General features: G+C 37.7%; 1 protein-coding gene across 1 annotated transcript in view; it reads left to right on the forward strand.

The window, feature by feature from the left end:
• MARCHF1 (membrane associated ring-CH-type finger 1) overlaps positions 1-14,683 on the forward strand; it is a 73,367-nt gene that overhangs the window by 46,248 nt on the left and 12,436 nt on the right. The window contains exon 6 of the mRNA XM_053460029.1: positions 2,841-2,988. Within this exon, the coding sequence (XP_053316004.1) occupies positions 2,841-2,988 (148 nt within the window). The remainder of the gene's footprint in view (positions 1-2,840; positions 2,989-14,683) is intronic.

A 14,683-nucleotide genomic window follows, 5' to 3' on the forward strand; every position in this document is an offset into this window, starting at 1 on the left:
TAAGGGGAACATGCAGCATGGGAATTTAGACATGCATGGGAAACAAGACCAAGGAAGAATTAAAGTGTGAGTCTTTACATCTCAAATAACGTGCAGACTAGAAGGGACATGTAGTTATTATCAGCCATTTAAAATGTATTTTAATAGGAACCATTTGAATGACTGGCACAATAGGGCAACAGGTGAAGAGCAGTGGAATGAGAAGATTAGTCTGAAAACTGGCTAAGAAATAATTAAGTGGAGAAAGAGAGGTGCAGAAACCTTTCTCCACGTATTCATCTGCATTAGTCTGGCCTCTTGGAGTACCTCCGCAAAAGGGCGGAGCCACAGAGACAGCCTCTCCCTCATTCTTCCAATTGGTGGAGAGGGTGTGCATGGAGGTCTTGCAGAAGCACTCTAAGGGCTGGTTAATGGAGCTGATACCAAGGAGAAGCAGACAAAGAAAAAAAGACAGAAGAAAGTCAGAAAACAGAAAAACAAGAGAAGAAGCGCAGCTGAGGGAAAGAAGACAGGTACATGGAACGGTCAGGGGAGAAGGTAGGGAGACACAGAGAGAGCATGGGTGAGAGAGCATAAGAGTCAGAGAGGGAAAAAGCAACAAAATGCAAACACATTGCAGTTTTGTGGGGTTCCTCTTTGTTTTCAAACATTGCTATGAATTTAAGAAGTTTGGTAAAATTAAAATGTGTACAGGTCCAAGTGGATAAATAAGAAGTGATCTTTTGTTTTATTAGTGTGTTCTTTGGTTGAAGGCTATCTCAATAGAGTAATGTGGAAAGAAAACGGGTTGGAAAAGGACCAGCAAAGAGGTTGGAGGACAAGAGTGAAGCAGTTGAGGGTGATTGCTTGCAAGCAAATCGCTTGAGATAAATCATAAATGGATTTTTAAGACATCATGAACTTGCTCTTGTCTTTGAGATATAATTTTTCCATTTTTAATCTATTTAATAATCTGGAAATTGCAGTAAATCCCTTATTTAATTTTTTTTTAAAAAGTAACATGGGAAAACAATATCTCAAAAGCAATTTCTCATCTTAAAGAGCTAATTCAAGAGTTAACTCAACCATCTCATTGTCATAAAACAGCAATGTAACATTAATGAAATAAAATAATAAAATAATAAAATACTAGACTTGTGCACATGGGCCAAAAAACGATCTGGAGAAATTTTTCTTTTTGATTTAGGTCTGTTTTTGAACAACAAATATTGTGTTGGTTCAAATGAAATTCTGAGGGTTTTTCAATTCAGAAACAAATGTGTTGTCACTCACCCTCATTCACTCTCACTCACTCTGTCTCACACTGTTACTCTCTCTTACCCTCTCATGCCTTCTCTCAATGTCTCCCTATCTTCTCACCAACCACTTATGTGCCTCGGTCTAATTTTTCTTCTGCTGAGCTAATTGTCTTTCCTATTCTTGTTCTTAGCTTCTTAAGTATCCTTTATTATTTTTTGGTCTGCCTCTCTGTGATATGTGCCAGGTTTTCCAGGCCTCCCTGAGCGATTCTGCAAAATGGTGGAGCCTGGTGGATCACCCTTTTTTGGAGGTACCCCAAGAGGCCAGAATAATGCAGAGAGATTTGAGGAGTAAGAGAAGTGCAGAAGTGCAGAAACGCTTCTATTTCTCAGCGGATCCTTCTGCATTATACTGGAATATACGAGGAAAATAGCAGGGAGAAACGGACCAAAAAACAAGAAAGAAGACAGAAGATGCAAAGAACAAGAAGGTGAAAGACAAGAAGAGGAGCTGTTGAAATGGAGATGGGGGTACAGAAGTGGTTGGCGGAGTAGGTAGAAACACATTGAGAGCGTGAAAGTGAAACTGAAAAAATAACTAAATGAAAATATGGAGTTGTCTGCTTCGTTTTCGTTTGTTTTGTTGGGGCCCCTCCTCGTTTTGGACATTTTTACAAATTAATGAAAAGGCAAATTTCATTAAAATACGTACCAATGTGAAAGCGCTGATGTGAATTGTAAATTTAGTTATGAATGGTAATAAAAGTCTGTATACTACATACAGTACATCCTTTCATTCCCTGTCCTACCTGTGTGTGATAGGGAATAAAATTCAAAGGTTTGCAAAGAGCCAATAAAAAAATCAATGTGAGTATGGTGTTAAAGTATAAAAAAAACAAAAATGTAATTTTAAAAAATAAGATTGACATATATGATCATGTTATAAACTCATATGGGATTTAGACATTTTCTGTATTTTGACAGTGTGATGACAGTTGACAAAGGTCAATATCTCTGTATAGCTGTCAATATCTTCATGAGTGGAATTAAATGTATCATAGGAATACCAAGTGAATGCAGAGTAAAGAATTTAACAAAATAAACGCAACTTGAATGTTTGAAAGGTGAATTTTAATACATTTTAACTGGGTCCATAGTTGCCCATAATAGTTAGTTTGCATGAAAGGTCTAAATAATAATTCTATGCGGATCAATGATATTTAACAGATTTTAAAGAAATTATCACCCCGATCTAAACATTCATATAAAAAAATCTTTCTTAATTTAACTCAGTATTGATTATCATGTTATAGTTTTTTGATGGGCTGTTTCCTTTTCATTTTGTTGTCTTTTTATCACCCTGGTGGAGGATAGAACTGGTTATATATTTATATTATATGATATACGATATTATATGATATACAATTATATTTCCAAATGCAACAAAAAATATTTGTACAAATTGGAGACTAGTAGTAGAATTGTTTAACAGTACTTATATGCAAACAAGTTGCATAATGATAATGCTACCTGTTTTGTCAACATTTTTTAGGTAATCCCTTAATTTTCTGTGTATTTTAATTTCTTTATCTTCTTTTTCAGTGGGAAAAATTGCAGATGACAAAAAGTGAAAGAAGGAAGATAGTATGTTCTGTAACATTTCACATCATTGCCATTACATGTGTTGTATGGTCTTTGTATGTGCTCATAGATCGAACAGCAGAAGAAATCAGGCAAGGGAATGACAATGGTGAGTTATGTGTTGCCCTTTCTAGAATATGTTTTACAATGGTGATTGTTTATAATATGCTGCTTTACAAAAATCCCCACCCGTAGAAAGAGGAAGCTGAAACAAAAGACTCAGTAAAACAATGCTCCAACTGGAGACACCAGGCCAATACTGAGTATGATGGAACTAATCATATAGCTATTGCAGATGAAAATAGACTAGGGTTCCACTCAAAAGGCAAATATTTTTTCTGTACCCTATTATATCACAAGCAGTGATAAATACGTCTGCCCATCTCTTCAATTAGCCATTTGTGTCTGAGGAAAAATGTTTCTTGGCCTCTCCTGCATCAAACACATCACCCTGTACTAGTTTTGAATATAAATAACTTATGCTAAGCCAAAAATAGCTACTCCAAAGTGCGTCTTTTAACTTAAATTTTCAGAAGACTACCAAAACACAAAAATCAGTTTTTGTATACCAATATAACATTCGCCATTAAGATCTACTAATCTATAGCGATCTCTCTTACAAAGCCTTGAAACCTGATCATTTCCCTAAAAAATGTTAATGAGACTTGAAGATTAACCGAACAAAAACCCTGAAATGAAAACCCTGAACCCCACAAAGTGGCTTCTCAGCTTCTGTAACACTAAAAGGTCTTTTAGTAAAAAAATGTAAAAAAAAGGCAGAATGAATCAGGGTTGCACTATATATATATATATATATATATATATATATATATATATATTATATATTATATATATATTCTGATTGCTTAGAACAAACATCAAATATGTATTATGTATTCCAAATGTATCCATAGTACTTGATGTCCTGCTGTTTTTTTGTTTACTTTCTACTCTGTTCTGTTCCAAGCTTTGATGTTTAATTTTAAACTTTGAAGTAGCTCTTCTGTCTTTTAAGCGCACCTGCATCAATGTACTAGTATCTAATATAGGACACACTGGGCCATACGCAGCAGAAAAGTTAATACGTCTTTGATGCTTGTTTAATTAGCACCATTGGTACGTGAATTTAACAAAAAAAATCTACTTCATATGTGATTACACAGGTTACAAATTTACAAGCATTTATTGTGATTTTGTTAAGGCAAGCTCTGTATCTCTCTGTAACTCATGATATTCACTTTTGCTTTATTGGGGGAGGGGAAATAAGTATTTTTTGTCTATTTACATAAATTTTATAATAATTAACATATGTATATGTTATGTAAATGTAGCTGTGACTTTTTTTTGCAATAACACCTGAGAAAGGAATGCTAAGAATATCATCCCCCTGGACCTATTGCCCTAGGTCTGGGCCTAGTAAGCCTCGGCCTTGATACTGTACATATTTTGGCAAAGATTTACTTAATTTATGACCAAACAATTAACTGGGGTGGGTTTATATAAAGAGTATACCTATAGGGACAAGCAGCAGGAAAATTATTTTGGTTATAGTAATTTGACTTATTTTACAATGCAAATTGCTCCATAGAATTAACCTTCCTTTGTGTGAACAGTCTTCTTAGTGGTACCCTGATGCAAGACAAATGCACATTGGGGTTATACCAACTTTGATTATCAAATGTTGAAGAACTGTATGTGTCTTATGCAGGGTTCAGCTAATGGTGCTGTTCCATTTATTTCCCCTTATGTATTGTCTAGTATGTGAAACAACACAAAATCCTCTTAAAACAACACAAATCCTTTTTTAGAAAGCCGTTCAGTTCTATGGCAACAATCTATCAGTTCCTGCATGTATGTCACATAACTATAACATAAAATAATAATTTCTGGGAGAGGTTTGGCCATTCAGCAGTGCTAGAAATGTTTTATTTTCTTTTTAATGGTGCATTTAGTTGCAAAAGTGTTACATTCGGCAGAGTGGATACCGCACCTTCAATAACTACAAATGTCACATGTTTTCTATTGCAAGTAATGGGGAACAGAAACTCTTAAATTGTGAACACTACAATTTTCATTGATTTCTGAAAAATTTAGGGAGAACAGATAAAATCTAATACAAAATAGTGTTACAACAATTTATGAGACACATTCAAAATACATTGGGTTGGTGATAGTTTAATAATGAAATGTTAACTTTGATTGGAGCTATTGTATTAAGAAGTAAACATAAATCATAAATTAAGTTCTTATATATCGGACATATAAAACAGTAACAGCAGCAGAAACTGAGCGCTACTGGAAGGACATATGGGAGAAAGAAAAGGTGAACTGATGTAACACTGTCAGTGGGTGGGATATATTAGGCAGCAAGAGAACATTTCATCCTCAAAGTTGATGTATTAGAAGCAGGAAAAATGGGCAAGCATACAAATGTGAGTGACAAGGGCCAAATTGTGTTCCCGGTTTGCAATGGTCAGTACCTATCAAAAGTGGTCCAAGGAAGGAAAAGTGGTGAATCGCATCAGGGTCATGGGCAGCCAAGGCTCATTGATGCACGTGGGGGGCGAAGGCTGGCCCGTGTGGTCAAATCCAACAGATGAGCTAGCTTTTTGTCCACTCCCGCCCGCTCCCGCAACATATGTGTCCTATACCGCCTGCTCAAACTAGGTTTTAATACCTAAAAAAAGTTTTACTAGTAAATATTAATTGATAAGGAAACTATGTTTTCATATTTAATAAAAAGTATAATTGAGAAAAATGTATTTCTTGTTTTTATTTTTCTTATTTGCCAACCTGCCCCCCAGTTATGCATATCTGACCCCAGGCTTGCCACTCTGCCCCCCAGATATGCCTTATATTTCCCTAAATGCCACTTTCTACACCAGATATGCCTTATATCCCCCTATATGCCACTCTGCCCCCTAGATTTGCCTTCTACCCCCCAGATATGCCACTGTGCCCATGATATGCCATGTACCCCCTGATATGCCACTCCAACACCTGATACGCCACTGTGCCGCCAGTTATGCCTTATAGACACTTATATGCCACTGTGCCCATGATATGCCACTCCAACCCCTAATATGCCACTGTGCCCCCAGTTATGCCTTATATCTCCACATATGCCACTGTGCTGTCCCCCCTGGAGTGCCCTATAGCCCCCTGGTGCGCCTTATAGACTCTTATATGCCACTGTGCCCATGATATGCCACATACCCCCTGATATGCCACTCCAACCCCTGATATGCCACTGTGCCCCAGTTATGCCTTATAGACACTTATATGCCACTGTGCCCATGATATGCCACTCCAACCATTGATATGACACTGTGCCCCCAGTTATGCATATATCTCCAGATAACCCACTCTGCCCCCCAATATGCCACTATGCCCCCTGGTGTGCCACTCTCCCCCATCATAGAAGCCCCAGCAGAAGTCATTCACAAACATCCATTGATCTATTCCCTAAATCATACATACTGGTTAATACAAACTCTTTCACTGCCTTATCAGAATTGCAGATTTCCCGCGCACTCAAGGCTGCCTTCAGGTTGCTCTCACAGAAGGTCTCTTTTCTTTTCCCGCAGGAACGGAGCAGAGTCATTTGATGAGATGTTAAATCACGTGACTCCGCTGTGTTCCTGGGCAGAACAAGAGAAGTGACGCTGTGAGGGAGCAGCGAGAAGGCAGCCTTGCGGGCCTGCGCGGGATTACCGGGACCCGCAGGTACGCTGGCTGACCGCCCGCTCCCGCCCGCAATAGCTGAAAAACCGCCCGCAAGTTCTTTGGCCTCCCAATGCAGTCCTCTACCTCCAACTAATGCACATAAGCTCTACCCATTAGGTAACAAATTAAACATACAGAACTGACTGAATGAAAAATAAGCAGATCATTGGTCGCTTTAGACAGTAATGTTTTCACTGGACATGGCTGAATCCAGACTGAAGACTCCTTGGCAATATTATTAGTTGCCATGACTACCATAGTTTCCAAATTAATGTTAACAAGACAGAAACATGAGCTAGTTGATCTTAAGAAGGCCTTGTAAACAATGTTCCATCTAATTTTTCTTAGGTGGCGTGCGCAGAAAATTTCTCTTGTGCAAAATTTTTTCCAGAACCAAAATCTTGTGCGCACAATATCCGCGCCTCATAAAGTATCAAAAAAAATAATATATTTTTTTTTATTGGGAAAAACTGTTGTGCGCAGAATTTTTGGACGTGTGCGCTCTCTAAAAATGCTATGTGCGCGCGCACAAGCGCACAGCTGAGAGGGAACACTGCTTGTAAACCAAATGTAGAAACCAAAATTAAAAATCAGTAGTTCCCTTTTCAGTGTTCAAATGTGTATTTTAACAAAAAAAGTGATTTTTAACTGCTGTATATTTGCAATATTTGTTTATAAAGTTTTGCTCTTATGTTATAACCTTATGTTGTGTTATAGTAGGCTTGACTTTAGGCATAAGTGAGTAGAAACTAAATTAATTCAGCAACTATTGGGTGCATAGATCAAACACATTGGGCCCAGAGGACAGTGTGTTACCAGACTGTCTTCCATTCATCAGCCATTGAAAATTACATTGACACATTAAATAATGATACATAAAGATATATGTAATCCATCACTATTGTGAAATAGCATTAATATTTGAAGCATTCCTGTCTCATCTCTGGTCAGACCTGCACATCTTCAGGGAGGGCTACTAAAACTACCAGAAAAGGCTAAGCAGTAGCGTACCTAGAGGGGGGCGGTCCACCCCGGGTGCTACTCATCAGGGGGTGCTGTGACTGCCCCCTAATGCGGACCTGTAGCTCACTGCTTTAGCGCCTGCGCACTGTGTGAGGAAACTCTTTCCCCGCTCAGGTTCCTGCTACCCCTGGATGGGGAAAGAGTTTCCTCACACAGTGCGCAGGCACCACAGAAGTCAGCTGCAGGCCCGTGTTAGGAGGCCGCATAGACATCTGCTTGGCGCCAGTGATGATCGGCTGGCCCCCTAGTTTTTTTCAGTTGACATACACTTTACAAATTTGTGAAATACATATTCTTGCCAACATTATGTGTGTGTGTGTGTGTGTGGGGGGTGGCACATTGCACCCCGGGGTGCCAAATACTCTAGGTAAGCCCCTGAGGCTAAGGGATCTTAATACGTATAGCTTGGAGGAGAGAAGAGAGTTGGGAGGTGATAGAAACGGCTAAATACATAAAGGGATTTAACAAACAATGTATATGTCAATGGATAAATATCTGGACAAGAGGCCTTCAGGGTCAGAGGCAAAGGTATAAGCATACCTGGGAACTTCTCGGCTCCAACTACCCAGAGCCTTCCCTTGCGGGATGCAGCCAGAACTGCACACTGACGTCAGTGTGCGGTCCCGCTGACATCAGGGGAGTTCCCACTGATGTCGGTGGGCGGTTCCCGCTGAGGTTGGGGGCGTTCCCCCTGACGTCTGGGGGAACACCCCCATGTAAAGGAAAACATGGCCGTGGAGCGGAGCGTGTCAAGACTCGGGTCTTGAACCGGAGGAGCAGCGCTCACCCGGCAATCTCCGGGCCAAACGCGGAGAGTTCCCAGGTATGGGTGTAAGGAAGTATTACTTTACTGAGAGAGTTACAGATATGTGAAGTAGTCTCTCATCAAAAGTAGTAGAGGTTAATAAAATAAGAAATTAAAACATACACATGGGATAGATATTTGAATATCCTGAATCTACGACAAGATCAAAGACATCAAGGTTTTACAGATGGAATAGATGGATCATATGGTTCTTATCTGTCATCAAATGCCATGTTCTATAAAAATAATTAGAGTACAACACATTCATTCTTCACAGATGTTTTTTTTATTAGCATGGGCTACATATAATTAATTGGAGTCTCTGCTACACATGACCTTCTGTGTAACATTAGCTAGTAACCATTTTGCTCTTACACACATTTATCATTTAATATTTTTGCAAACAACTAGTTAGGAATCTTTGATCAGTTTAAAATTTATTGCCATACTGCTTGCCAATTACTGCAATAAATATTCTTTTTAAATAAGGAAAAAATGTCTTTCATTGGTGAGCAGTCAGTCTTCATTTACTATTCTGTTTCAAGGGCATCTATAATACAATATCCTACTGTCAAACAAAGTCATATATCCCTTTGCTTTACAGAATGTAATGCTGTCCTTTTGTTGCACTACTGTTAAAAGCTGATACCGTAAAGACCTTTGTTCCATCTGTGGCTTGTCTTCCTGTGACCTACATTCACATAAAACTGCGGATATACCCTGGAATATATTTCATGATTAATTCAGTAGAACACAAATTATAAATGGTGAACATTTTTTTTCTATTTTATACGAAAAACTGGAAACATCAGACTCCTAAATAAATTATAAGACATCAAAGGGCACCAGAAATTTTCATTGCATTAATTGCATTAATTATAACTAAGGGACATTCATCTATATTTCTCAGAATGTTTGTAACAAATTAAGTTCAATGAGATGCCTACTGCCAATAGGTGCTAACATCTATCTATCTATCTATCTATCTATCTATATATATATATATATATATATATATATATATATATATATATGTGTGTGTGATTTATCTTCAACATCTTTAATGTCACCAATTGTGTCATCCTGCATATGTGTTAACTTATTTAAGTTAATTAAATAATACTGATTGCCCTAATGCACCTTAGAAGGTGAGATCATGAACGTACTGAAAAGCTAACAATAATGCATAGACTTGTTTTGTTTGTTTGTGATGTTTGGTTTGCTATTCCATTATACTATATTCTGATTTGTTTGAATATTAAGTTTAACAGTATTTGCAAAAACAGGAAGTTAAGGGGTAAGAGGTGGGAGGGTGAGAGGATGAGTGAAAGGTGCGTGGAAGGGTAAGGGAGTGAGTGAAGACGGGAGGCAGGCAGAGAGGGAGGGAGAGAATGAGAGAGTTGATAAGGGCATTAGAGAGGGAGTGAGTATGCATGCATGTATGTATGTATGTATGTATGTATGTAAGTAACAGTGAACGTGCATGTGTTAGCATGAGTGTGTGTGCAAGTTGGAATGTGATAATGACTGTATGTGTAAGTCTGTGTGGTAGTATTAGAATGAGTGTGTGCATGTAAGCATTAGTGAGTTTGAGCTAAATCTGTGTTAGCATGAGTGTTGTGTAAGTGTGCATGCTAGCATGTGTGTGTATTTGCATGAGCATATACACTATATGGACAAAAGCTACACATCTCTTAATTATTGAATTCAGATGTTTCAATAAGACCCATTGCCACTGGTGTATGAAATCTAGCACCTAGCAATGTAGTCTGTATTTACAAAACTTGTAAAAAATGGGTCATTCTGAAGAGCTCAGTGAATTTAAGTGTGGTACTATTATAAGAGGCCATCTTTGTAATAAGTCAATTGGTAAAAAGTAATCCCTTCTAGATATTACACCATGAACTGTAAGTTGTAGTGTCGGAAAGTGGAAGTGTTTAGGAACAGCAGCAACTCAACGACAAAGTAGAAGACCACGTAAAGTCACAGAGTGGGGTCAAGGAGTGCAGAGGCGGATGGTGAGTAAAAGTCACCAATGCTTTGGTGATTCCACAGCTGAAGGGTTCCAAACTTCAACTAGCATTAATATCAGCACAAGAACGGTGCAGCAGGAGCTTTATGGAACGAATTTCCATTGCTGGGCAGCTGCATATGAGCCTCACATCACCAAGTACAATGCCAAGAGTCGGATCGAGTGGTGTAAAGCACTCCTCCACTGGACTCTGGAGCATTGTTCTGTTGAGTGACACACTTCTCTGTTTGGCAGTCTAATGGGTGAGTCTGGGTTTGGGGAATTCCAGGAGAATGTTTACTGCCTGACTGCATTGCGCCAACTATAAAGTTTGGCAGAAGAGATGGTATGGAGCTGTTTTTTAGGGTTTGAAAGAACTTGACTGGCCCTCACAGAGCCTTTATCTCAACCTCATTAAACGCCTTTGGGATGAACTGGAATGGAGATTGTGTGTAAAATGTATACCAGTGGGTATGTTACCAAGGGTGGGGCTGCAAAGGCCTGCCCCCAGCCTAGGAGGTGCCAGTCCTGCCCACAGTCTCTCCCTGCACACTGTGTCTGGCTGTTTGGGGAGAGCCATGACACAGACAAGCTGTTTGGAGACACCAACAAACTGTTTGGGGGCAAAGATGGCACAAGCAACCTGTTAGGGGCACAAGAAGGCTGTTTGGTGACACAAATGGCACATACAAGCTTTTTGGGGGCACTAATAAGCTGTTTGGGGCAGACTTCAGAAACAAGCTGTTAGGGGGGCACAGAAAAGCTGCTTGGAAGCAAATATGACACAGGCGAGCTGTTTGGGACCAATAGAACACTGATTACTTTTTTAGGGGCAACAATAGCACTTATAAGCTGTTTTGGGCAAAGCTGACATGGTGGACATGTTGCTTAGTGAAGTAGGGGGCCCCGAGGAAATGTCATGCACCGGGGCCCTGTGTTTTTTTTGTTATGCCCCTGATGCAAATTTAACACTACACAGTAAGTTGTAAGTTAAGATAGCCAGCCCCTTATATTGTATTCATAAGCTGTGATTATGAACATGTTTGTAAATATCATTACATATGTTTAGTATTCTTATTTAACTTATTATTATCTTTTATATACATATATAGTGCCAACACTTTACGCATCACTTCTTACATATATTCAAGGGGTATCACAAGGCTACAATTTACCGACTAAGACAAACCAATACATTAGGTGGAGAGAGCCTGTTCACAAGCTTACAGGACTATAAAATGTAAGATTTTCTTAAGGGGGGTGTTCATTCATTCATTGAACACCTTATCAGTAGAATAAAACTTCCTTACCTTAACTATAAACTTCTAGAACAATTGATGTAGTTGAATGTGAATGCAATCAATTTATGATGTTACTTGAAAAAGGCAATTTTAAGGCACAAGTTCCTTTGCTTTATTGGTCCACATCTCAAAAAGTATGGACAGAATCACATGTGTCGAGTTACTTTTTTTTCCCTGGTCTCTGACCTTTTTAAGCATCTCTGCAGGTTTCCAATTAATCTCAGTTTAATCAAGAATATTCTCCATCTGTCTTTTAAGTCTCTGATGCACTTGACTTCAAAGACCTGCTGTGTTTGGACAACCTACTGAAAATCAGTGTATTGTACAACAGGCTTGTGTAGCCTCTCTCCTCTTGCGCTATTTTACTTGCTACATCATTTGTTAATACCATTTGTAGGTTTTCATTTTTTTTTCTAATATATATACTCTTTTGCAACCCCATAAATCTTTGTGTAGCCGCTGGATATATATACTGTACTACCATAGATAATAATAATTATAGAAGTAATTTTGTGTAGTAGAACACGGCCCTGAAAAGTCTACTTCCTAATACAAAATATATCAATAATCAGAATTGTCTAATGCTATATTTAGTTTAACAAAATGGAGCAATTTTGAGTATGTTTTTTTTATATAAATGAACCAAAATATTTTTTATTGGATTCCATAATCATTAGAATTGCTGGATTTGTTTCTGTGGGTGTTTTGTCGAATATTTTTCCTTTCCCCAAGAAAAATCATTGCGACTATTCCTTATTTATGTACTCTGTATTAAAAATCAAAAATCTGATTAAATGTCAGGATTACTGATTTAAGATGCACTTTTGCTTTTGAACCGTATAAGTAATATTTTTAGCATGCAATATATTGGTTCATTCCCTCAGTAAAATAATAAATAGCATTGTTATGATATATGACAAATTAAATGTTGATTGATTGTGGAGCTTTTGGAAGAAAAATAAAGTGCTGTATATGAGTAAACTGCTACTTGGGACCGTGGTGTCAGTTTAGTAATTGGAACAGCAGGCAAAGGTCAACTGTATGTCACAGAATTAAATTTGCTTTTTATGAGCTCAAAATTAATAAAGCCATATGATTCTGACATTGAGTTTACAACAGCAAGTCTCTATGGTACAAAAATATTAAATGTCAATTGAAATTTAATTTAAATTGTCAATTAAATACACATGTTCTATCTAAAACAAAGGGAGTGTATTGTGTATGAACTTACTATTAAATGTACCATCCAGCCATAATAGGTGTTGTTTTATGTATAGAGAAATTATTTGTGATCTTCTTTATACATATTTTAATGCACATAGCTACAGTCCCTTACATGAGAGGCTCATCGTCTAGTGAGGGCCCGGGAAAAGAATAAAGACTACTCCAAACCAAAATCCCAATAAAAGAGACTCACATATTCTTCGTTGGAAAAATGTATTTCTTTACTAGTGATCACATATTTTAGATAGGGTTTTATTTATCCATAATTTTCATTTTTATACTTTTTGTTGTCATTTTATAAAAACAAACCATAAAAAATGGAGAAACAGATTGTAGACTTTGGCAGTGGCCCAGTGAAAACCTTTTGCTTAAATTGTCTACACATCTTCACAAAAGATCAAAGTTTCTTTGTATGAGGATTGTGCAAGGTTTAGCTATGTTCAGTGTTGGGGCGTAGTGAATTACTGTTAGTGGTAAATGCCTGGTGGATACATGGTGCCAGAAAAGAAAAATAGGACATAAAATGTCATTGTTAGCAATAACTCATAAGGGAACAGATCAGGAGTAGAAAACATTGGCTCTTGGGTTGTCCTTGGACTCATATAAATCAAACCCAGGTCATTTAATGGCTTTGGAAGGATGTGAGCTGTGGTTAAAGCATAGCTGAAGCATAGTCCTGAATGAGCAAGTTTGGGCTCTACCTGGATTAAATGTGATGTTTAGTTTGGTGCTGGAACAGAATCTGCTGCAAACTCTTCCTCCCACAGCATCGCTGAATCCTCCCAGACTGCCTTGCAGACTATTAAACATAGAAACACAATTGTTTATCGCTCCACTTTAACCTAACCCATTTTTTTTTAACATTTTCCCCAAATTACTGTATGTTTTACTTTGGAAAAATATAAAGTATAGTACTTTATATAAAAAAAATTCAGAGATAGTAATCCAGAATTGTGATAACGGATATTGCACCTTTCAGGAATTGATGTACGTTTGTTTACTCTTACTGTGAGAAATGTAATTGTAGGAAATTTGTTGTTTCTGCTAATATGTTGGGACTTCAAGAGCATTTCTAAGTATTATCCTCTAAATTGTTTGACATAATTATACAACCTGCAAATAATTAACTACCAAAAGCCAAAGGGGATTTGCAGCTAAATTGAATACCTTAATATTCTAGGAAAGGTCATCAGTCCCTGCAGAGTATTATGGCTACAAACAAAATCTCTGACATTTAGCATTTGCTTTCCTTTCAGGATAAATAAAAAGGGCAGACAGATTAAAAGAGACGTTAAGCTATATATGGAAGCCTTGAAACAGTTCTTTTTAAAAACACCTATGGATTTTAGTAAAGCGGTAATGTATGTGGATTGTTCCTAGGGAAATACTTAATATTATCCATATATTCATGCTAGGGGCGCACCCATTTAACAAGGTCCTTGGAGACTTAATGTTGACTAGAAAAATCCTAAAGCTTCAACTGGATTATAAGGTTCAAGCACCTAGATGCAAATGATCTCCCCCATTTTTGAACGTTCTGAAAGACTTTTAATTAGCAATAGGAAGGTAGTACAATTGCTATGGAAAAGGGCCCAAAGTAATTTTGGAATTGATTGATAGGATTATATTATTATTCAATGAATGTTTGTACTTAATATGACCCCTTTTTTTCATATGTTTAGAAATGTATGCTTTTTATATCCTATAGGAAGCA

This window comes from Spea bombifrons, chromosome 1, assembly GCF_027358695.1.
Source record: "Spea bombifrons isolate aSpeBom1 chromosome 1, aSpeBom1.2.pri, whole genome shotgun sequence".
NCBI lineage: Eukaryota > Metazoa > Chordata > Amphibia > Anura > Pelobatidae > Spea > Spea bombifrons.